At 41.4% G+C, this 25525-nt stretch overlaps 1 protein-coding gene across 2 annotated transcripts in view; it reads right to left on the reverse strand.

Annotated features, from left to right (window-relative positions):
* Positions 1 to 25525, reverse strand: part of lamc3 (laminin, gamma 3) — a 252084-nt gene that overhangs the window by 132491 nt on the left and 94068 nt on the right. For both annotated transcript variants that reach the window (XM_057818403.1, XM_057818404.1), the window contains exons 5-8: positions 12808 to 12938; positions 10164 to 10342; positions 5913 to 6101; positions 2211 to 2331 (exon numbers count right to left, since the gene is read on the reverse strand). In XM_057818403.1, coding sequence (XP_057674386.1) covers positions 2211 to 2331; positions 5913 to 6101; positions 10164 to 10342; positions 12808 to 12938 — 620 coding nt within the window. The remainder of the gene's footprint in view (positions 1 to 2210; positions 2332 to 5912; positions 6102 to 10163; positions 10343 to 12807; positions 12939 to 25525) is intronic.

Here is a 25525-nt window from a genome sequence, read left to right on the forward strand (position 1 = left end):
AAAGTTGACTGCGACGGCCGACGCTTCAAGGATAGGTCGAAATTGGACGATTACTTCACTAAAATACGCAACAACTGTGTCTGCCTCATTTGCAAAGAGAGAGTCGCTGTTTTTAAAGAGTTCAATGCGTGGCGATATTACCAAATAAGACACGTTGACATGTAAAACAAGATTACAGGGAAGGTACGTAGCGAGAAATTGAAGCTAGTTTAATTTTACAGCAGCAGTATTTCACAAGAGCCCGACAGTCGAAAGAGAACGCCACAAAGGCTAGTTGCAAAATTGTTGAAATTATTAATTTAAAATAATACCGTATTAGGCCGAAAATAAGGCAGTGTTTTTTTTTTTTTAATTGAAATAACACTGAAAAAGAGGGGGTCGTCTATTTTCGCGGTCTAGATATTATACCCACTCACGACGCTAGATGGTGCCAGATATCATTGAAGCGATGTTCTGTCATGACAGATCTCAGCTACTCTCAAGTTTAACCAGTTAGCATTATTTTATTGCAATGTTTTTCCTTATTCAGATTTGTTTCAAGACTACAGTTACAGTTAGACTTCACTTTGATGGTTAATGCAGTTATTGCAATTTTGTTGTTTTATCACAATAGATTGGTTTATTTACATTTCAAAAACCAGAAGCCATTTGTTTACGAATGTGATTGCACTTTAGTTTACATAGTTAAATGTTCAGATATTAAGATTTGAATGAGTCAAAATCAGGGCTGTCAAACGATTAAAATTTTTAATCGAGTTAATTACAGTTTAAAAATTAATCGTAATTAATCGCAATTAATCGCAATTCAAACCATTTATAAAATATGCCATATTTTTCTGTAAATTATATATATATTCTGTAAAATAAATTGTTGGAATGGAAAGATAAGACACACGATGGATATATACATTCAACTTACGGTACATAAGGACTGTAGTGGGCATTTCACTCTACTGTCATTTAAATCTGTCTATGCTGTCCTCACTCCGAAGCGTCTATATTTCCAAAGCTAGACAGCTAGTGAACGACGCCATAATAATCAGACTTCTTTCTTTTTCATCTGATTTATTAATAAAATGGCCTCAAACCATTCTCCTCTTTAGACCGTCGTAAAAATACACAAAAAAAAGTACACAAGCATTGCATTAGCAACAACGTTAGCTTAGCACGCTATACAGGTTCACAAAACATAAACAAAAAGCGTCTCATACAAAAAATATAACATTTCGCTTACTAACATAATATGTGCATTATTTACAACAACCATACTTACGGACAAATCTTGTCCAAGGATCATATAAGCACAACATTACAACGTAGGCGTCAGCCCGAGACGTCCTGCAGCCATATTGAACTGGCAAGACAACAATAAACCATGTCGCAAAGCGACCACAAGAGTTCGCTGTTAGACAGCACAAAAAGCCTTGCTGTAAAACTTACCAAAAGGCAGGCAGGCTGAGCGGGACATGTGCGTTAATTGCGTCAAATATTTTAACGTGATTAATTAAAAAAATTAATTACCGCGCGTTAACGCGATAATTTTGACAGCCCTAGTCAAAATAGTATGCCTTTTCTCTCAAATATATTGTTATAATCATTTGTTTCGGATGTACTGTAATTATTTTCTGTATAAAACTTAATTTGGTGTTCAAAAAGTCTTTTTTCAAACTTGAGTCTTGTAAAAGAGAGGGTCGTTTTATATTCGGGCCAATACGGTAATAAAGCAAATGTGACACACAGAATGGCAAAAATTTTCTTAAATATATTGTTCTACGTAAAGGACGTCAGCCAAGGTCAGCCCCTCACATTTTTACCACACCAAATCTGGCCCCCTTTGCAAAAAGTTTGGACACCCCTGATCTACCTACTCCTTCCTACTGGAACTCTGCCCGACGACGTAAGAAAAAATGTGATATTTGATCATTTCTCGCGGCACACTTGATGATCTCTCACGGCACACTAGTGTGCTACCGGTTGAAAAACAATGCGCTGAAGCACACCCCTAAAATTAATGGCTTTTTGTTAAAGAATTTTTTCCTATCTGCCAAACATCTCTCTGTAAAATAATTTCAAACGACAGCTTGCGTCTGCAAAATCTTTGAATTCGAGACACCACTGTATTCGAATTTAGGTCGTAAATGTAGGTCAGTGCTCTTGATAGCGAGGCATCAGGAGGCCCCGGCGCCGCTGCTCTTTTAGCCGTTGCTCACCTGCAGCCACCTGGGGCCAGCGAGTGGAATCCCGAGCGACACTTGTCACACTTGTCTCCCGTCACACCTCGGCCGCCGCACGTACAGCGTCCCTCGCTGTCGCACTGCAGGCTAGCCGAACCTGACGTAAGAGAGAAAACAGCCAGACGTAAGGGTTATGGCTATGAGCAATCGATGTGTGCTTAATCAATTCCGGGAATAACAGAACACCTGCTATTGGATTTGTGTTAGGGAAACAGGCGGCCGGGCGAGCGGGAAATGATGTGGACACGCCACCCACTCGGGTTAATGGAGAGAAAAGAGCGACTGGGGCATTGCGGCCGGCGGCGGAACACGCGGCGGATGGAGTCTTTTATAGCGGCTGATCGATAGACGGGACAATCACCTTGCAGTCTTGAGGAATTACATCGCAAAATCGCCATCCTGTGACTGCATTGTGGGAAATTTTGTCGCAATAACTTCAGACAATATAGCAGTGGTGAAAGGCTGGGATATTTCGGAACTGGGTTAAGGTGAGTTATAGTTTCAAAATAAGGTTTCAAATAAGAACGAATGTTGTGCTATTTTAGTGTCAACTTTTCGTCTTGCTCTCAGTAAAAACAGTTCCGCTGGTTCGATGCTAATTTTGCTAGCATTCTATGTTAAATGTATGTGTGAAAGAAATGTTATTCATGCTTATAAAACACATAACTGCTGTGATACTATAGTCATTTGCAGTGTTGGGCACGTTACTTAAAAAAAAATATATATAGTTACTACTTCTTCGAAAAAGTAACTGAGTTAGTAACTGAATTACTCTATCGTAAAAGTAACTAGTTACCAGGGAAAGTAACTATTTCCGTGACTTTAAAAGGAAGTTGTTGTATGTCAAAGAATTTGAAATTTTCTGAGCAGTATTCGAGTCAGTTAAATAGAGAATAACAGACAGGTAGTTGTGTTATAGAGCCTTGTAATATTTATTGCACCTCACCAGCAACAGATTTATCCTACACTTGAAGTGTTACAAAAATAAACATATTTGAATTGCTTACCACAGATGTCGACAAAAGCTTTGCCCCGGGACATAAAATTACACTTTACATGCACGTTCTTTCCTTTAATTTTGACCAACTTGAAATAGTGTTTATATCTCCACTTCGTAAAGGAAAAATTTTCTTCTGAATGCTCTGCCATCATATCCCTCCAAAATTACGCGAAATGGACATTCTGCTGTATTTATTGTTTGGTGTATGTTACTAAACTCATCAGCAATTCAGCAGATGGGTGCAGGACATGCACATTTTGACCGTATCAAATGGCAACGCCATCGTTCTTGCAAAGGTAGGCTATGTGTGTTTACTATTTCATTGCCATGAACCTGAATGCACCCCAAGTCTTGGATGACAAATAAACAGAGCAGAGTAGCCTCGCTACGGCTGGTAGTTTCTTCAATTTATTCAAAGTAAGTAACACACTGCTTTTGACCGTCAATATCGGTAACGGCGTTGTAACAGCGGAAAAAATAATTAGTTAGATTACCCCGTTACTGAAAAAAACACGCCGTTATGTTATAAATAACTGCGTTATTCCCAACACTGGTCATTTGTTAGACTGTATTCATCCATGTTTGTGTGCTGTATTTGTTTGAACATAAACCAAAAGGGTTCCTGTGGACTTTCTTATCTAACTTTCACTCCCTTTGGTGCCAGCCATGGCCAGGTTCTCAAGGTTGTAAGTCACGATGTTTTTCTGTGGAAAACCACCGGGGTTGATACTCAAGTTTCACTTTCGTTTTCATAGGTCTCGTTTCATAGTAAGCATTCTTGGGTCACGCCCTTTCAACAGTATAAATGTCCAGCTTCTATTGTACTTCTTTGTACTCTTGCGTGTTCACGGCTCCTTGCCGGATCACGCCATTGTATCCTTGATATATCAAGTCTTTATATAGTCTTCGAAGCAGGCAATCTCTGGTTGGTCTGACTCATTTCTCTAATCGAGCTATCGAGATAACACTTGTCTTGGAGTTCAAACTTGAGCTTCACTGACAGTATGTTAGCGTTTAATACCTAGGTGAAGTTGGCCGCCCCACCGGATGCAAATTTATGTAAAAATGATGTCAATCGTTTGTGCTTAATTTGTGCTGTAAAAAGTTTCATTTGTGCTATCGTTTTTGAGATATTGAGATATTAATTTTAAATGATGACATCACGCAGCGCCCCCATTTATTGCAAAATGGACCCAAATTGGTACCATTCATTTATGCTTTGTTTGTGCTCGTTTGTGCTGTAAAAATATTAGTTTTTGATGTTATCGTTTTATAGATATTAAGATATTAATTTTGAGTAATGACGTCATTCGCAGCCCCTCTGTCGCGGCTGACGGCGCGTACCATCTCTCTCAATAACGGAGGTGTGTCCCAACAACTATTGCAAATGTAGCACAAACAAATGGCACCCCTTAGGGCAGTGGTCCACAACCACCGGTACCGGTCCATGGCGCATTTGCTACTGGGTTGCAGAGGAATAATAAACCATTTGTTATCAACCGCAATGTGGCCTGTGCCTCTTGACACATCAATATGTCTGTGTACTCAGTTGACTAATCAGAGTAGCAACTGTATTTGTGTACCTCGCAATCTAGTGGTTGGCTGCCATTACTGGGGTGTTTGCACACCTATAGCAGCACAGTGTCAGTCAATGTAAACAGTAATGTTAGCGGCTGTTGGCTGTGAGCAGCGATGTCTTTTGACAGGGTTTTTTTTTTTTTTTTTTTTACGGGGAAAAGGCCACCTGTTGAGCCAGAAGAGGACCCTACAACCAAGTCCATTCTGCATAATATGTGGCTAAACGCTAGAAAACAAGGTAACAAAAACGAATACACTGAGAGCATCGTACCTTGTGACGAACCGTATTGCTAAAGCCAAGAAACCTTTCACTTTTCACCAACGATATTTACAGTCAAGTTTTAGGAGAAGCCGCTGTTAAAAAAGGTTGATTCAGGGTACAGTGAGTTACATTTTCCCTGTACTTAACGTTCATTCATTTTATATTTACTGTAATTTTCTGCCACACATTGCCAGTCCATGCAAAAAAGGGCCCACAATACACCGGTCCGTGGGGTAAACAAGGTTGGGGACTGCTTTAGGGTCAATTTTGCAATAAATGGGAATTTGCAAGTCACGTCATCACTCGAAATATCGCTAGCCATCCATTTACTGCACAATGGACCCAAAGCAGAGTCATTTGTTTCCGTTTCTTTATGATACAGTATAGTAATAACAGTTCATATAACTAAAAAAAAAATCAAACATTGTAAGCAGTTGCTCACAATGTTACTCATTACGTGATTATTCTTTTCAGAAAATACTTTTTTAGTTGTTGTAGAGTACATTTTTGGATGACTACTTTTACTTTTAGTTGAGTAATATGATTTTGAAGTAACGCTATTTTTACTTGACTCAAATTTCTGGCTACTCTACAGACCTTTGCCAACAGCCCAGCGCAAGTAGTATGCTAGTACTGCTAGTTATGACTAAGACTAATACGTATTTTCATCCAAAAGACAGACGAAATTTAGAAGGGCTGACATGAAATGTAAGTGATAAGGTTAAACGTGTAAATAACATCGTATTAAAATCGAAGGGCCTTGATTGGAAATCAAATCGTGGCAGGCTTAGTACAGCATTATTAGCAAATATCATGTATGTATTTCACTACAATTTACCATTGGGGTTACAGTTGCAGGGGAGACAGGGAAGGTCAGGCGACCCCCTGTAGTGGTTGGCCCGGCACCTCTCGCAGTGTGCGCCGTCCGTATTGTCCCGGCAATCCAGACAGCGCCCCCCGCTGCCTGTGCTGCGGTACTGCTCCACATCGAACTCGCACCGGTCCGATCGGCCGCTGCAGTTGCAACCTGGATAAGGGAGTGAAAAGAACAGAGGCGTCGCGGGATCGGATGATCATTTCCAAACCGGTCGCTAATCTCATTTCACACGGGTCTAATGAGGAGCCGCTCGGCCGTCGGGGAGGAAAGCTGAGATAGCGTAATTTGTAATTTGTGTTGATACAAGAGCAAATTAGTCAGCTGATAAGGCAGCGTCGTTGCTCGCAGCTGCAAATCCCTTCCTAGTTTTTACCCAGCCACCCTGAGGGGGGGATTTACGTGAAATTGCCCTTTTTATTATGAATACAGATCTCTCTCTGTTGTGCTACTATAGCCATATGCTCGCCCAAAGCTAATTGAATTATTGAACATATATCACACAAAACAGGAAAAAGGAAAAAATATGGATGAATATACACAGGATGAAAATTTTGAATATCTACCTCAAGTTAACATTTGTTAAGAAGAGTAGAAAGATGTTAAATACTTACCTAGCACTACCCCTTGTTCTTTCAACCATGATAATGAAATATGAGATAGATGATATGAAAGAAATGAGATGGATAAGATATGAAGGATGATATATGATAGAAATAAGAGATGAAATGATCATAACATATCAAAAATGTAATGTAAAAATGATGTCATTTGTTGTAATTGACACGCTCACATAGCGGGGCTGGAAGTAACCTTTGCCCAAGGATGGCTCATCAGGGTTTTGTCTGGTCCCCTTGCCTTGGTTTTAACTGCCCCTTGACATGCATGGCGTCATGCCAATCAGACGCAAATTGTTGATTCAATCAATTTGAGATGGTGAAGGGCAGAGTGTCATTTTATAGTAATTGCCATATTTCGTGCATGTAAATACGCTTCTAAAACTAACTAAAAACAAAGTATCTTATGAAAGAAACAACAAATGAACCAACTGCTGAAACTTACTAATTATAGTCATTACTATTACACAACACCCCCCCCCCCCCCCCCCAAAAAAAAATCACTAACTACTAGGGGTGGGAAACTCTTGATACCTCACGATATGATACTATTTGCGATACAAGGTTTACGATATGGCAATACAACATATCTCATTCTACAGTTTTTTACTATACAACTGAAAAACAGGCTCTTTTCATCGGTCTACTGTGAATCAGGGGCGTCACTAGGTTTTAAGAACGGCGGGGCTTAGCACCGAGGAAATGCACAGGATTTAAGTGAACATAGCGTACAAGCATGAAACTTCACAAACAGCTAACAAAGACTGATAATGTATTCAAATTAAAATTATTGTTGTTGTTTCAGTTTATTTTTTAATACAGTACAACAACAGGAAAAAAAATTGGCTACAAATGCAAGTTGGTAGATGGAAGCATCAATGAAGAGTAAGGTAGAGAGCCTCTTCAGTGCGTCGTTATACAATCCATTCCACCTGTTCATATGGCAAATGCCCACATCACTGATAATCCAGTCCGCATTTTCCTTTTGACCTTGCTCACAGTCGATACCAGCAGCGTGTGTGTGTGTACCTCTGACGCACACAGAGCAGAGCGAGACTAGATTGAAGAAGGATGGACATAAGAAGGTTTTTGTGAAGTGAGTATTTATCACTGCTGGTAGTAACCGTTAGTTAGCTCCAGCCCCCAGCTAACAGCAAAAGATCCCATGTAAATAATAAACCAAATGCTCCGTGTTTGACAAATAAATTCTGGCTTGCACATTGCAGACAATCTCTGTGCACGTCTTATGGAGGTAGATTTGTGTCTTTATTACTCGATTAAAAAAAAAAAAAAAAAAAAGTCACTTCAATCAAAAAAAATAAAAAATAGTGAATGCAAAAATAAATTGGACACATAAAAAAATGCATTTAAACAAATCAATCCTTTTTGTGTTTGGGCCATATTATTGGTAGAACATTTGTGTCTAATTCAATCCTCACAAAAAGTTGCTTCAATGAAAAAAAAAATATTTTCAAAGAAAATTCTCATATGCAAAAATAACCCCCCAAATTTAATTTTATTAAAGTGAAAAAAGTTTTGAACTCTTTTTTTTTTTTTTTTTTTTATTGAATCATTTTGACACCAAGTTGCACTTTGCTATTGGTCAGACATGTTTGACTCACAAGTCGCTACGCCTATGGCGTATTTCTGAAAAGGCCCAGAAAGGTAAAGCTGAAGCCCATAAGATAGTTTTGGCACGCAGAAGTGAGCATTTCACCACAGCTGGTTTGAAAAGCACAACTGGTTGGAATATTAGCCGTTTGTGAAGATTTGTGCTTGTACGCTACGTTCACTTACATCCTGTGTATCTCCTGCGGGCTAAGCCCCCCCCCCCCGTTCTTAAAACCTAGCGATGCCCCTTGCTAACTACCATATGTATACTGATTAAACACACAAACAAATCTGAACAAAACACTAGCTTGCTAGCTAAGAGTAACCATACAGCCTTCAATGGCTGCAGTTTTCGCTGAATCGCTAATTAAAATATTTATCCATTGGCTAAATATCCAGCATATTTTTTGTTGTATTAAACTCAATTTTGCATTATCAAAAGCTTTCTTATTATATCAGCTGCTGATAATTAGCCGAAATTAAGCAGTCGTCTATAGCCAAAAAAATTGTTTGTCCAAAAATAAAGCAACATGATTTTTACACAGAGAACAGCCTTTTCTACAATTTATCTAGTATTAGACGACCCTGATTAAGTCACTATTCTATTTATAGTGCCTGCTACTTGGAATTAAGAGTAGGAGTAATTAAAAACAAGCTTGCTTTATGTTTTTATTCCCCCCAAAGCGAGCCAATTTTGAGTTGTCTCTGACAGCCTTCCGTCAAAGTGCGATGAGCCAAGCCTGATAAACACTCCAATTCACAGACACTGCTGATGCTTCTGGCAAACAGATGTGCAAAGCTACATCAAATGTACACGTCAACACAAAAACACAGATGCCGCTTCAAAGGTACAGTGTGTTCCAGAATTCCCGCATATTTATAGAATGTACGACAGCGGTCTTTATTCATTTTTAAATTCATGTCACCATTTAAGTCGGGTGCACGCAGCAGAGTTGTAAAAGCCTAATTTCTAAATAAATCTGACTAGCTAACTAACGAAAGCAACAACATAACACCAGTTCCAGAGTTTTTTCCATAAACTAAAAACTACACTAATTAACAGTTGTGGAATACCTATTTAGGACTGAGAACCTGATTAACTAACAATCATAAAAAGGCAAAACTAAAAGAAACTTTTTTTGAGTAATTACTGGTAGCTCGCTTGAAACTAACTAACCAACCAACTCGCCAATCAACCAACTAAAATTCAGTTTTATAGTTTGACCATGAACTTTTTTTTCCTTCTAAATAGGAATCTTCTGTGGTCCATGTAAAAACAATTAAAAGCAATCAATGCAAGCAACTAACGAAATAACAAACCTTTGGTGATATCAGGTCTTTTTTTTTTTGTTTTTTTGTTTTTTGCAAAACTCTTTAAACTACAGTACCTGGCTAGCTCGCTCCCTACCTAGCTCGCTGCTACCCCAGCTCGCTCGCTCCCTACCTAGCTCGTTCTCTTCCTCCCTAGCTCGCTCGCTCCCTCCCTACCTAGCTCGTTACCTCGCTCCCTACCTAGCTCCCTCCCTAGCTGGCTCGCTGACTTCCTACCTAACTTCCTCCCTCCCTAGCGAGCTCAGTCGGTCCCTATCTCGCCTTCTCCCTACCTCACGTCCTACCTAGCGAGCTCGCTCCCTTCCTAGCTTGCTCCCTACCTCACGCCCTACCTAGCTCGCTCGCTCCCTAGCCAGCTTCCTCCCTACCTCCTTCCCTAGCCAGCTTCCTCCCTACCTAGCTCGCTCGCTCCCTAGCCAGCTTCCTCCCTACCTCCTTCTCTAGCCAGCTTTCTCCCTACCTCCTTCCCTAGCCAGCTGCCTCCCCCCCTCCTTCCCTAGCCAGCTCCCTCCCCCCCTCCTTCCCTAGCCAGCTCACTCCTTACCTAGCTCGCTCGCTCGGTGGCTCTCTACCTAGCTTGCTCCCTCCCTAGCTCGTTCACTCCTTACCTCCTACCCTAGCTAGAGTTTGGTATCTGATAGCAAAGACGACTTACGCAAACATTCATTTGCCGATTCCCCGGTGGCTCGCGCCCAAGGTCTATCCCGGTAGAAGGGCTGACATCTCTGGCAGTCGTCTCCCTCCGTGTGATGCTGGCATGCGCAGACCAAGCCTTCGCCATCCTTACCACTATCTGCCCGAACGCATTCGCTGGCATGGCCGTTGCACTTGCATCTGAAGATGACACAAGTACTGCATGTTAAAAGTAACCAGTTAAACACCTGACCAACGATTGAAATACGCGGCAAACCTCCGAACCAAGTAAGTACAGTGGTACCTCAAGATACGAAATGAATTCGTTCCAGAGTGGCTTTGATTTTTTTTCCTGTAATGAATCACGTTTTACATGTAAATCGCCTGATTTGTTCAAAGCTCTTCTAAAAACACCGCATTAAATTTGACGTTGTGTCTTGTCTTTATTTGTAATGCTCTAGTGGCGCTTAAGTGTAACTAGTTTGTAAGGTTCCAGCTTCTACAGACGTTATCACATGACTACTGGAGCTCATAGCAAACACAGAGTGCTAAAAGACAAGCTAACTTTGGCAGCTTTTCATCTCACGGTTTGTGCCTTCTAAGTTATATTTTTCTTTTGTTTCATATATACATGAGCATTGTGGTGTGTATATTTCTTTTGTTTACATTTATGGTCAAACGTAATTGAGGTGTTAGGAGATGAAACTTGATTACCTAACCCGCAATGGTAATGGTACCCATGGGGCCACAGGATGTTATATACAAGCAGAGGTGGATAGAGTAGCCAAACATTTTACTCAAATAAGAGTAGCATTACTTCTAAATAATTTTACTCAAGTAAAAGTAGTTATCCAAAAATTTACTCAAGTAAAAAAGTATTATTTGAAAAGAAGACCGTGTGATGTGGGCCTTTTTTTTTTTTTTTTTTTTTTCCCCTCTTAATGGCCCGGCAATGTGTGGCATAAGATAACAGTAAATATAAAATAACACGACGGGGCTAAAAACAAACACTACATGCAGGGAAAATGTAACAACATTGGCTGAATAGACTTTTTTTTTTTTTTTTGTAACAGCGGCCTCTCCTAAAATGACAAATATCCTTGGTCGCAGGCATAATGCGCTCTTCTCCAATCGTGCTAAGTTTCTTGGCTTTAGCAATACTGTTCGCCACAAGGTATGATGCTCTCAGTGCATTAGCTTTTGTTGCCTGGTTTGCTAGCTTTTTAGCCACATATTATGCAGAATGGACTTCGTTGTAGGCTCCTCTTTTGGCTCGGCAGGCGGTCTTTTCCCCGTAAAAAAAGGTGTCAAAAGATGTCGCCGCCCGCAGCACACAATCAACACCAGCTAACGCTGCTGTTTACATTGAACGACGCTGGGCTTCTATAGGTGTGCAAACACCCCACTAATGGCGGTCAACCACTAGAGGGCAACCGCCCTACCCGGATTAGTCAAGAGGCACAGAACAGATTGCGGTCGTTAACATATTATTCATTATTTCTCTGTGGCCCGGTAGCAAAGGCGCCGCAGACTAGTATCAAAATAATCTTTTTGTAAGATGATGCAGAAAAAGCGCCGAAAAACTAAAATAGGAATAGAAGTAACTTGTGATTACCACAGTAATTAGTAGTTTTAGTTAGACCTAAATACGGGATTAGCTAAACTAATTAAACAACCATCGAATTGTCTAAAAGAAACCATCAACACTTGTATTACGGTAATCATCTTGGGAACCAACACTCTAATAAACCAAAACAGCTAGCTGCTCAACCAACTGACTCAATAACTACCTGACTAACAAAACTACCCAACCAGCCCACTAGACAACAAACTGACCCATAAAACAACTACCAAAGAAAGAAAAAAGTGTCAAAATCTGATTGCGTTGGCCTTTTTGCATGTGCGAAGGTGTCAACGGCATCCTCCCGGAGGTGTCCACAATGTCGTGGCAGCGTCAGCAGGTGCTGTCAAGCGACTGCAACCAGTCTTGTCAAGTGACTGATGCCATGCGTCATATCACTACCGCAGTCCGCCCGAGGCTTCACTTATTGCTGTTGTCACTCAAGACAACGGCGGCGGAATACATTTCATAGCGCCGGAACGACACATCAGATGTCAACATAAAGAACATGTATTTTTTTTTTAATGTACATGCAACACTCGCGCTTTTGTTCATTTGTCATAATGTGGACCTGCGCAGGTTATGACGACGGCACGTGTCGCCTGACTAACGCGTTGTCACGCCGGTCTCCTCCCTCAGGTGTCGAGACGTCGCCGGGCGATCTGTCACGGCTGCGCTGCTGAGCCTGAGCAGCCGTGACAGGTGTCAGATCAATTTGAGACTCCGGCTGAAGGGTTCGCTGCAAATACTTAACAACTCTACCTGCGCCGAGCGAGGTGCTTGCTACTCTCTCGTCAGTGAGAGTGGTAAACAACTGCACTTTTAATTCTCACTGTGAATTGTTTTTCCATCCATGCTGGGCTCAGTTTCCAGCAAAAACAGCTGCTGCCTATTCAGGTAGCATGCTCATGTAGCATGAGTCAGCATGTGAAGCAGGTACATTTCATTCCGTTTGCTTGCAACTAGTCGAACAACTAAAACGAGAATGGAGACTGACTCCTAGGTACAGAGAGGGCTCGGATGCACATTTTCAGGCATCAGTTACCTGCCACCCACGGAAAAATCGGAGATGGCGTAGAAGTAGGAGCGCAACACTTTGGCATCTTTGAAGACCTCGTCGCCAAAGGTGTTGAGCCTGTCCAACGAGACCAGCAGGTCGGTTGCTGTCACCCATTCCTGCAAAATAAAATGACAGCAGGGAATGAAAAACATGGATGCATCAGCAGTGATCTTAAACAACTGTTAGGATTCGCGAATGCGGAAAGCAAGGTTGGATGCCAAAGCAGACAACAACGAGAGATGCGTTCAAGAGTTTATTTACATTTGTTTATTCGCTTCCTTCCCTCACACTTCAAGCGGATTGGATGTCTATGGGGGTCAATGACAACCAATAGGTTTAATTTTGGGCCATTTCAGGTCATTTGCTGTTGATTTTGGGGCATTTACAGGTCACCTCCTCTTTATTTTAGGGGATTTTGAGTCACTTCCTGTTGATTTTGGGGTATTTATGGGTCACATCCATTTGATTTTGGGTTACAGAACACGAAACAATCCGAGAATCTCCCCAAATGTATAGGCAGTATTTCAAACTTAACAGGAAGTACCCTGTACCCTAACCCATGCCCTAAAATGAACAGAAAGCGACCGGTAATCAGACGCGTAGTGTCCCATTAGGCATACGCAGGCAATTGCCTAGGGCCCTCAGCCAGCAGGGGCCCCCAGAGGGCCAACAGATTTGGCACACAAAGATTAAGCACACTCATTTTCACAGCACTGTCGTAGCTACAAGTATTGGGAGTGATCCAATACTATGGAGTCATTTGGCAGATTATCTAACAATTTTGTTATCAATCCCAATTCGAATAAATGTTTAAGCAAGTCCAATCAGTTGTAGCACTACATGTATGTGCAAAGAATGATTCTCCAAGAATTTTATGAAAATTCCTTGCTATACTATATTATGTTGGTTTTCACAGGCCACCTCATTATTCATGTGACTACTTAAAGAAATGGTGATTTTTCCAAGAATGTCTATTAATGGGTCTATCGTATTCCTCGTTGAATACTCTATAAGAAAAATATAACATATATGCATCTAAAATAATCCTAAACGATTTTATTAGCAATTTTAATACTCCTTTTAGCAAGGTTCCTTGGGTATGCGGCATGCCGCTGCGTACGTTCCCATAGCAACCAGTCCTGTTATTGTCCTACGTCACAAGCGCTGCATATTCTGAGAACGAGAATAGGCGTAAGCGTAAGGTGCGCATTTCGAGCAGAGGACGGCCACCCCACCTGCTAGAGGATTAATCTGTGCGTCCATGAACGAATGTAAGTATTTCCTCTTCATGCCATAAAGTTCTTTTGATAAGTTAGAGCCGTTATCAGCGTGACCGTTTCGTGTTTTTCCTGTTACGTCGGCTGGTTGATCCCACTCGTTCTCATTGCGTCGAGGAGAGCGTTCTTTACATTATATTCGCATTGCACATTTGCTTTAAGAGGGAAGGTGTTAGTTTAGCATCTTAAAATGATGTTGTACATCCATATGAGTGTAAAGTGCTTAGTTTTCACCACTTTTATGGCCAAGATGACCGCACGCAGCGCGCAATCGAACCCCCCACCTTAGTGTTCATTTTACTGCGCAAATATGTATGTGTGTCACGTGACTCAGAGTGAGAGTGGGCGGCGATCGGGCCTTTTTTTAATTGGCAAAATGAAGAGAAGTTATCTGTCTGGAAATGAAAAAAGAAAGAAAAAAAAGCAGAAGAGGAGAAAAGGAAGCAAGACAGCAGTGAGTGTACTATGTTACTGTAGTTTTATGTCCTAATGTAGTCGAACCACTGCAGACTAGTAGTAGTAGTTTTTTATGTCCTAGACCAATTAACTGCCTTGACTTGTTGTAACTAGCTTGTTAGCATTTGCTAACAGCATTGCAGCATGCTAGCGTTTCTTCATACATAAAAACCCCCTTACTTGCACATGCTCAAAGGGCCCCATGTTGCCTGTTGCCTGGGGCCCCCGGGGACCCTTGCTACGCCTCTGCCTGTAATGGCCTGAAAATCGGAAAGACTGGCTGCAAAAGCTCTGGTATTCATTTGTCCCTCCCAGTCTGAATGGATTGGGCGTCTAGTGCTGTCAATGGCAGCCAATGACACTGAGTTAACTCATTGGCTGCCATTGATGGCCACAGGAGTCCAATCGGTTTGAAGTGGGAGGGATGGCATTGTATAAATGAAAATTTATATTCATCCATTCATTCGTTCATTCATTTTCCAAGTCGCTCATCCTCACTAGGGTCGCAGGGATGCTGGAGCCTATCCCAGCTAACTATGGGCAGTAGGTGGGGTACATACACCCTGAATCTGTTGCCAGCCAATTGCAGGGCACAAGGAGACGAACAACCATCCACGCACACACTCACACCTACGGGGCATTTACAGGTCACTTCCTGTTGATTTTGAGTCACTTCCTATTCATTTGGGGATATTCCTGAGTCATTTCCTTTTCAGTAAGCCAAAATCAACAGGAAGTGACCTGTAAATGCCCCCTAAATCAGCAGGAAGTGACCAGTGAATGCCCTGAAAGGAAAAGTTACCGAAAATCAACAGGAAAAATGACGTGAAACGCCCCAAAAATCAACTCATTGCCTGGCATTGGCTACCACTGAAGACCACAGACGTCCAATCTGTTTGAAATGAGAGGGATGGCAGCGAATGTTCATTCTACAAGTGCATAGACTTCATAATATATTGACGGGACATGGGGCACGTGGCCGATTCATAGAGGGCCTATCTCCGTCAAAGCTGACTGAGTGGAAACACAGACAGAGCTTTTTACATTGAAAATTCTTGTGAATAAATGAATAACTCCCTGAATTCTTTATAGATATAGACGTAACACCGTCTCGATTCTTGGTTAAAAGCAAAGCAAAAAAAACCCAAAAAAAACGGCTAGTTAGCATTTATTTTACGTAATTAGGTTGAATGTGCTGCTAGTCTTTAAGCCACCGTGGCGCCGCCTTATCACCACAAAGAGTTCTTATGTTGAAAATTCTTGTGAATAAATGGGTAAATCCCTGAATTCTTTATAGATATGAACGTAATAACAGTCTCGAATCCTGGTTAAAAGCAAAAAACCGGGCAGGTAGCATGTATTTTACGTAAATATTGCGAATTATGACACCAATGCCGTAGTGGTTAATTTCTCCTATTGATTTTTTTCACAACATTTCAAAATAATTGATTAATACATGGTATGAAAAATGTAATAATTACCTTGAATCCTTGAACAAATCACTCCTAAGACAATCCTTTCTGTTTGTATGCGGTACGGCTTTCATACTTTTGCAACCTAAATTCGGCATTGGATCGCTGCATGTGTTAGAGAATAACTGCGAACGACTTCGACCAATGGAGGCGTGGAATGTGTCCCGTCTATATCATTATGAAATCTATGACTAGTGATACACTTACATCAGAAGGATGAAAACAGTTTGTTTTTCTGTTTATTATTTGAATTGTAGAATTTTGTACAGTAGAATGGTTGTTGTATCGCCATTTCATGAGATCGTTGTTATCGTGAGCCTCTAATTGCAAATCGTATCGTATCGTGAAGTACCCAGACGTTCCCACCCCTAATTGTCAGTGTACTGATGTTTGCTGGACGCTTTAGTGGTTGTTTAGCTACAGAAGAACTTGTTTAAAGGTCATGAAGTGAAAAAAATGAGGCTATTTAGCATTGGTTCAGAAGCTAAAACCTGCCTGTAGGCCAAATACCGTGGGTGGTCATTGATTCTCAAACTGTCTCAGTTGGTTCACTACAACAAAGACTTGACTATTCCGCTCTGAGTGCTACTTTTCAAAGACCGGCAAAGTCACAAACCAGCCAAAAATCAAAGTTTCTCTTGGGTGATCCACTTCAATTTGCCATCCCTCTTTTACTCTTCTAAGCAACTACCGGCATCAAGCGCTCTCCTTTCTTTTACCTTGCCTGACTTTTATCTCTAGCTTCTCCTTGTTTACTCTTCCCTTGTTTGTTGTACCGCCTGCACTTTCTTCTTGCTCCGTCTTTACCTTCGCGGCAAACTCACAGGCGGTACAAATCATATCAAAGAGGGGAGCTTAGCACAAGCAATATCACAATTCACACTCACTTCATTTCACTTTGTACATACAGTCACTTTTTGCCTTTTGCCATTTTTTATTTCCTTATTGAGGCTTATTATTAACATTGACTTGAATATGTCGACATAACAGACACCCAACTATATGGACATAACATGACAATTGGGTATGATTGACACCTGGTTATTTGGACATGACACAAACAAACACTTGGGTCTCTAGTGGACATGTGCCAATGACCGGTTTCAAGGTATACCGTGGTATGAAAACGTCAAGGTTTCAAAACCACAAAAATTTTTTCGTCATACCGTCCCTACGGTATTAGCTATGTTTTATGTCCCAAAAATAAAGGAAGAAATCCCTCACTCGCAGCTGCAAGGCTCAGCCCTCCCCCACCGGTTGTTGCTCAGTGTCAGTGAGTCAGCTGCGCTAAACGATGGCTGGAGGAGGTGAAACTCCTGAATTTTTCCCCCATCGAAGAAAACAAAATCACTGGTATGGGAATACTTCCGCTACAGAATAGTTACTGACATCCGTGGCATAGGCTAGGTTCATACTACAGATCTTAATGCATGAATCTGATTTTTTCGTGTTTTTCCCATTCGAGTGAGGCATGAACTTGACTGTTTGAACGTGACAAGGCGCATAGAACTGGACCATTTCAAATCCGATCTGGGTCACTTTCGTATGTGGTTCAAATCTGATCTGGGCCACATTTTTCCAGAATGTCGCGGCGGTCTATACTTTCAAGTCTCCCAAATCGGAATTCATGCGGCAATTACGTTATCAAAGAGCATGAGATGCTACGGTAGCGGTGCAGCTGTGTGTTATTAGCGCCTAGCTTGCATTGAACACGGCTTTTGGGGAAGGGCTTGACAACAGTCATAAAATAAAAATGGGTTGAGGATAAGTCTGCGAATGATTGGTTTCCTCTCTGCTCTATATGATTTCAACATTGCTTACACAGCCGAGAGTTGGGGCAAACTGCCCATATGAGTGTGTGTGTGACATGCACGGACAGTGCGTGCATGCTATCGATCCATATAAACTTTGAATATAAGCCTAAACGGTGATTATTTATGTGTTATTTGTGTCCTCTTTTTGAAAAGTAAAATATGATATCCCTGTGTGCCCATTTGGTTTGATGATTCTGCGCATTGCGTAATACTTGAATGGTCTCAATGGACAAAAGCAGTCTGAACGGGCACGCCAAAAAAACATCACAAAAAATCGGATTTGTGCATTAAGACCGGTAGTATGAACATAGCCTTAGAGAAGGAGGGCCAACCGAAATGTAAAACATGTTAGCAGAGGCTGGCTGGCAATACCTCCAATATGATTTGGCATTAATACAAAATTAAATGTTAGTAAACAACACTGTCACGAACATTTCCCACCAGCTACGAGAGTTAACTCCAGTGTGTTTAGTGTGTCTAGCGGTGGTAAAACGTGTTTTTTTCTCTCTGGCAGCTGTCTGTGTTGAGAAAGAGCGTGTGTATAATGTTAACATGATACGAGTCATATACACATGCTTTTTATGGATAATAATTCAATTACTTTTGTTCTGATGGTAATAATGTTGAGCTTTGGCTGTGGGTTTAGGCTCATCTAAAGGACTGCATTTATTTTATTTTATTTTAGATTATTTATTTATTTTTTTATTTTAATTTAACATTATACTTATGTCATAATTTGCCAATATGTTGTGGAAAAGGAAAATCCTGTTCAATGGATTTTTTTTTTTTTTTTTATAAACCCAGATATCTCAAAGTAACACATTTTAGAGCTGTAATTGCAATACCGCCATACAGTGAAACCGTGATATTATGGCTTAAGGTTATCATACCGTCAGAATCTCATACCGACACATGCCTAGTCTCTAGTTTCCAGTTTTTAATGTGCTTGACAATTAAAGACTTGACTAGGTAGTTCACATTTTATAATCGCATTATAATTTAGATATAATTTATTCTCACATCCAGAAAATACAATACATGGTGTATACAACAAACAGATCAAATCGCAGACTGGCTGGCAACTTCCCCCGACTTCTGCCTGGAGTTACAGTAGCTGTGATAGACTCTAGCACATCCGCAACCACTGTCGGGAATAACGCCGTTATAAATAACGCTGTTACATAACGGCATTATTTTTTCAGTAACGGGGTAATCTAATTATTTTTTCCGCCGTTATCGTTACTGACGGTAAAAAGCGGTGCGTTACTTTGAACAAATTGAAGAAACTACCAGCTGTAGCGAGTCTACTCTGCTGTTTATTTGCCATCCAAGACTTTGGGTGCGTTCAGGTTCATGGCAATGAAAATAGTAAACACACATAGCCTACCTTTGCAAGAACGATGGAGTTGCCGTTTGATACAGTCATAATGTGCACGTCCTGCATCCATCCGCAGCAAAACTGTTCGTAGCTTTGTAGCGATTTGTAATTTCTGAATCGCTGATGAGTTTAGTAACATACACCAAACAATAAATTCAGCAGAAAGTCCATTTCGCGTAATTGTGGAACCCCGTCGACATCTTTACTCCATTTATCTTCGGCTTGCTCGTAAGGGTCAACATTGTTCACATCCTTAAGTTTGATCACATATCTGTTCTTCGCCTTAGTAAGGAGTTTGTCTCTTTATTGAACTTGCAAGTTAAAGTTTAATGTCCCGCCAGCCAGACCTGCTTCCAATATGGCTGCGTTGTTGTCAAATCTCATGTGATCCCCCATTCTGTGACGTAAACGCTCGAGCCTAATACCGGAACAGCGCGTGCGGCAAACACACACACGCAAAACAGATGCAGAGGGATATGATGGCAAAGCATTCAGAGGAAAATTCGTCCTTTACGAGGTGGAGATATAAACACTATTTCAAGATGGTCGAAATTAAAGGAAAGAACGCGCATGTAAAGTGTAATTTATGTCCCGGGGCAAAGCTTTTGTCGACATCTGTGGTAAGCAACTCAAATCTGTTTATTTTTGTTGCACTTCAAGTGTATGATAAATCTGTTGCTGGTGAGGTGCAATAAATATTACAAGGTTCTATAATTCAACTACCTGTCTGTTCTTCTCTATTCAACTGACTTGAATACTGCTCAGAAAATTTAAAATTCTTTGACATACAACAAGTTCTTTTTAAAGTAACGGAAATAGTTACTTTCCCCGGTAACTAGTTACTTTTACTATAGAGTAATTTAGTTACTCAGTTATTTTTTTGGAAGAAGTAGTGAGTAACTATAATTATTTTTTTTTTTAAAGTAACGTGCCCAACACTGTCCGCAACTCTTGTGTGGATAAGCAGGTCAGAAGATGAATAAATATTATGGAGAGTGGTTAAAAGTATGGTGTTAAAGGTGATACAGTGCAAAATGTGGGTGTGCCTACATTTGTCTGAGAGGAGGGTCAAACAGAGAGGTAAGGATGCGTGGAGCTCTAATATGGTGTCAAAATGTTCTAGTGTTGCAATGATTAATCGATTATCTCGAGTGATTAGACAAAAAGCTTCAAATTTTGCCATTTCGAGGATTCGTTTAATTAAGTGGTGTTGTAATGGTTTGTTTTGAAAGTTTTTGCATTTAGTTTTATTGATTTGGGTGGATGCATGGCTGGATCCATCTGCTCCCTGTTAAGACCAACATAAGGTTGTAAGTTTTTGTTTGAGCTAATATGATTGTTTATGCATCTGTGATTTATTTTAAATGTATATTTAGCAGGTTTTTTTTGGGGGGGGGGGGGGGGGGGGGGAGTTAACATTTTACAGCATTTAAGCTAGGAGACGTAACCAGTTCTTTTGTTGTACTTCGATCCTCATTTATTATTTTTTTTTATACCGTTTGAAGCTAAGCTCAGGTATTTTAATTGATTTTTAAATGCATTTATTGCTCTAGAGAAATGAAAGTGCAATTTTGCATAAAAAACACCGGGGAATTTTATTTTGTATTTGCTTTTAATGCTCTTTTGAAAGTGCAATCTCAGCAAGCCTCTCCTAAAGGTTATTCTGCAACGCATTAAATGTTCCTAATCTGATTACGCGAATATTTGAACTATAGATCAATTGATTACTTCATTACTATAAAATTAATTACTAATTGATAGCTGCAGCACGAAAGTGTTCCTGCTAGCATCTCTGGAGGGTCCCAGCGAGTCATGAAACGACTATGGATTTGACGTCTATCCCTGTCAATGGTAGTGAAGGAGTTAAATGGGATTTCAGAAGCTAGTTTTTGTCTCAAGTGCTGCTTTGAAGCCATAGAGCTCAGCTCAGCTGACCTTCCTCAACAGTGCATTAAAAGTCCATAAATATGATTTGCTACAAGGTCAGTTCATTCCAACAACATCATCTAATAAGTCTAAATATGATATACTGTACACCATATGCAGATGCAAATTCCCCGAGTGTGCCTTTTTTCGGATTGTAATTCGTTTTGACCTTTATGCGGACACATCGCGGCGTGCCGGTGTGTGTCTGCGTGGGTGTGCATTTGTGTGTCTTTACAGCTCCTGAGTGAAGTGTGTGTGAAGTGTCTGCGTATTGGAAAGTCTCCTCAGCCCTAAGGCACAAGTGGCGGAGCTGCGCAGGGATTAAAATGCTAATAAAACAGGCGGGATGCATTTGCAGGTTTTTAAGCCTCATGAAATATGCATGATGCCCTGTGAGGCCGACGCAGAAGACGCCGCACGCTGCACGCCTAATGCCACTGACACCATCATGGACATTTTTTAAAAATGTTGTAGATAAATGTCGTTTTAACCTCTGACACTATCTATCCATCTGTTTGCCTACCAACCGACTACCTACAAGTGTCTCTCTACTAACCAACCAACCAACCTCGAATGACCAACAATCTGCCTACCTACAAGGACTGTAACGATACACCGATCAGGATCGATACATTGGAATTTGGGGTGTGACAATTAGAGCTGGGAATCTTTGGGCACCTAACGATTCTATTACGATTCAGAGGCTTCGATTCGATTATAAAACGATTATTGATGCACCCCCCTCTTTTTTTTTTTTTTTTTTTTAATGTTTTGTACATTAGTTCCAAAATTGTTCAAAAATCCTCTCAGGCTAAACCAAACTACTATTTCAGTATATAGTTAACATATAACAGTAAACAAATATACAAAAATAACAGTAAATAAAAAAACTCCAGTCCCGATTCAGTATCAGCAGCTTTAAACTACATTCAATTAATTTAATGTTGTGAATCAACTGTTACAGTTGTTAAAATTGCTCCCGTTATTCCATAATTTCCCTTCTGTCTACTTTTGTCAAAGTTTTAACACTATTTCATCATTTAAAGATGGATTCAAGACAAGATTCTGCTGATTTAGGTGTATTTTGGATAAAAAGTTAATTAGGTTCGCTACAAGAGAGTCTTCTAGAGAGGTCTACTGCTTTAAGATGGTGGCTGTTTACTTACACGAGACAGTCTGTCATTTCGCATCTCTGTTCAATAATACACACCGACGTCGTCTGTCATTTTGCATCTAGTTCAACATATACAGTATATGATATCTACTGTAGCCGTATGTTTGTAGCAACTAGCAACTGGGCGTTGTTTGTAGCGGCTGTCGGCCGCAGTCAGGTATGATTGTTTTTTTATCTAGCGGCATGAGTTGAACATGATATTTACTCTCGGTCAGTTCCTCATTGCGTCCCAAAGACCGCGCTGACTGTGTTTTACTTCCGCTTTACCTGGTATAATTCAATAATCGGAATTTGGATATTTGTGAATCGATCTCGAATCTTCCACAGCCGAATCGCGAATAATCTAAGAATCGGAAATTTAGCACGCCTCTAGTGACAATATATCAAAAAGGTGATATACTGCGATATTGTGTAGCCCAAAAGGTTATCGATATTCTCTCTCGTTTTAAAACGGTGTCACTGTTTTTAAAAGAAAAAGGGACCAACAGGTAGCTAGCAAAATCTATTAGAATAGTGTCAATGTTAGCTCACTGGCTAACATTGATGGCCCTAGACGTCCAATTCATTTGGACTGGATTGGACGTCTAGCTGCGTCAATGGCACTGAAGCAAGACTTCTTCCCGGTTTGGGGGGCATTTACAGATCACTTCCTGCTAATTTTAAGGCATTTACAGGTCACTTTTTGTTGATTTTGAGTCACTTCTGGTGCATTTTGGGATATTTACGGGTCACTTCCTGTTCAGTAACTCTAAATCAATGAGAAAAGGTCTGTAAATACTCCAAAATAAACAGGTTACCTAGAAATGCCCCAAAATTGGAAAATAAACTGAAAATGACCCAAAATCGATAGGAAATGAGTTCAAATGCCTCTAAAATTAACTCACTGGCTGCCACCCTCCCACTTCCAACAGATTGGGCATCTTTGGTTGTCAGTGGCAGCCAATGCCAGGAAATTTTAGGGCATTTCACTTCATCTGTTGATTTCAGGTCACTTCCTTTTACTTTTGGAGCATTTACTGGTCACTTCATGTTGATTTTGAGGCATTTACAGGTTACTTCCTGTTTATTTTGGGTCACTGAAAAGGATTTAACTCAAGAGTGTTCCCAACAAATAGGAAGAGACTCAAAACCAACAGGAAGTAACCTGTAAATGCCCACAAGACATGCTCTGGTTTCAGTGCCATTGATGGCCCCAGACACCCAATCACGTCAGTGAATTGGAGGTCTTGCGCCGTCAATGGCAGCAAGTTAGCAAATTTTGGGGCATTTCACGTCATTTCCTGTTTATTTTCGGTCACTTGTTTTTCTTTTTGGGCCATTTACAGGTTACTTCCTGTTTATTTTGAGTCACTGAAAAGGAATTGGCTCAATAATGTTTCCAAATGAATAGGAAGAGACACAAAATCAACAGGAAGTAAACTGTAAATTCCCTAAAATGAACAGGAAGTGACCTGTTAATGCCCACAAGACATGCTCTGGTTTCAGTGCCATAGACGGCAATGGACATCCTCTACAATCAAAATGAATTGGATGTCGAGCGTTGTCAATGACAGCCAGTGAGCGAACTTAGATACTATTTTTTTTTTTTTTTGCATTTCTAACATACCTCGTTTATTAGGCGAAAGCAGCTAACAGGAAGGGGTTATGGGGGGAACATAAGAGGGAGAGAGACAGAAAAAGCACAAACAACTGCAAGGACTACATTAATCGCCTACTCTATCTAACTATGACTATGTTGGAGCTATCATTAGGTAGTTGTAATTCCAGTTGGCACCATATGGGGGGCCTGATAACCAAGGAAAGATGGGGGCGGGGGGTCTGAGAGAAGTGATTGGAAGGGGTGAAGTCTACCTAAATCGTCCATGTGGTCTAGAACCCAGTATTTGTGCAAATCCTATGCGACTGAGTATGTTGGCATCCTATTCTATGCTGTCTCTTCGCTATCCTGACACTGAGGTTTCCTACTTGAGAGTGTTTAATTTCACCTAGTCATGCGCGAGTCCCATCTAACATGCGATAGTCCTGCAGGAGAGATTCTGCGTGGGTGCCACCCCAAGGCCCCGGCCCTTACCCAGCCCATCCGGGAGCGGCTGGAGCCAGCACAGCCCATCCCTCCTCCCGCAGCCCAGCACTGGGGCCCCCCCAGGGATCCAGGGTTCTCCCCCGGGCCACCCGCGCCCCCATGAACCAGCCTTCAGGGATGGAAAGAGGGGGCGCACCCCTAACCCCCACGTCCGCCTGCGCCCGCCCACCTGGTCCACGAGTCGCAGCACCCCAGCTGGCGCGAAACATCGCGGGACCCCCAACGACCCACCAGCCCCAGGGCAGGGGAGCCCAGCAATGGGGCCATCGCCACGCCCCAGGGATCCAGGGTGCTCCCCCAAGCCACCCACGCCCCCATCAACCGGCCTTCAGGGATGGGAAGAGGCGACGCACCCTTAACTCCCACGCCCGCCCGCCCGCCCGCCTACCTGCTCCACGAGCTGAGCACCCCAGCTGGCGCGGAACACTGCGGGACCCCCAACGGCCCACCAGCCCCGGGGCGAGGCAGGCCCCCCCGCAGGAGCAGGTGACATCCAGCCGACCCACCGGCATCAAGCCAGTGACCTGCGCCGGAGCGGGAAGAAGGCGGAAGCAGGAGAGCGCCGAGGGGCCGACGCGAGATCGGGGCCCCGACCTCCCCCCAATCCCGTGGCCGGCAGCCCAGATAGAAATGTAGATACTATTCTAATGGAAGATTTTGCTAGCAACCTGTTGGTTCCTTTTTTTTTTTTTTTTTTTTTTTTTTAAACAGTGACACCTTTTTAAAACGATATATTGATTCTTGACTGGAGCATATCGATATCACCTTTTTGATTTATTGTCACACCCCTACTGACAATTAGTGCTGCAATGATAAATTGATTACCTCGAGTAATTCGATTTAAAAAAAAAAAAAAAAAAAGCTTTGATTTTAATTCTTCTCTTTTGAGGATTTATTTAGAGTGGCATATTAATGGTTTTGAAAGCGTTTGCATTAGTTTTATTATTTGCGTGGATACGCTGCCCTCTAGTGGCAAGTGAGTATGCCATAACTCATGTAACATGGCTGGATCCAGCTGCTCCCTGTTAAGACCAACATAAGGTAAGTTTTTGTTTGAGCTGAAAATGTTTTTTTACGCATGCGGTATATTTAGCAGTTTTTTTGTGGGAATATGTGTTTGAAC

This window comes from Corythoichthys intestinalis, chromosome 17 (assembly GCF_030265065.1).
Source record: "Corythoichthys intestinalis isolate RoL2023-P3 chromosome 17, ASM3026506v1, whole genome shotgun sequence".
In the NCBI taxonomy this organism is placed as follows: domain Eukaryota; kingdom Metazoa; phylum Chordata; class Actinopteri; order Syngnathiformes; family Syngnathidae; genus Corythoichthys; species Corythoichthys intestinalis.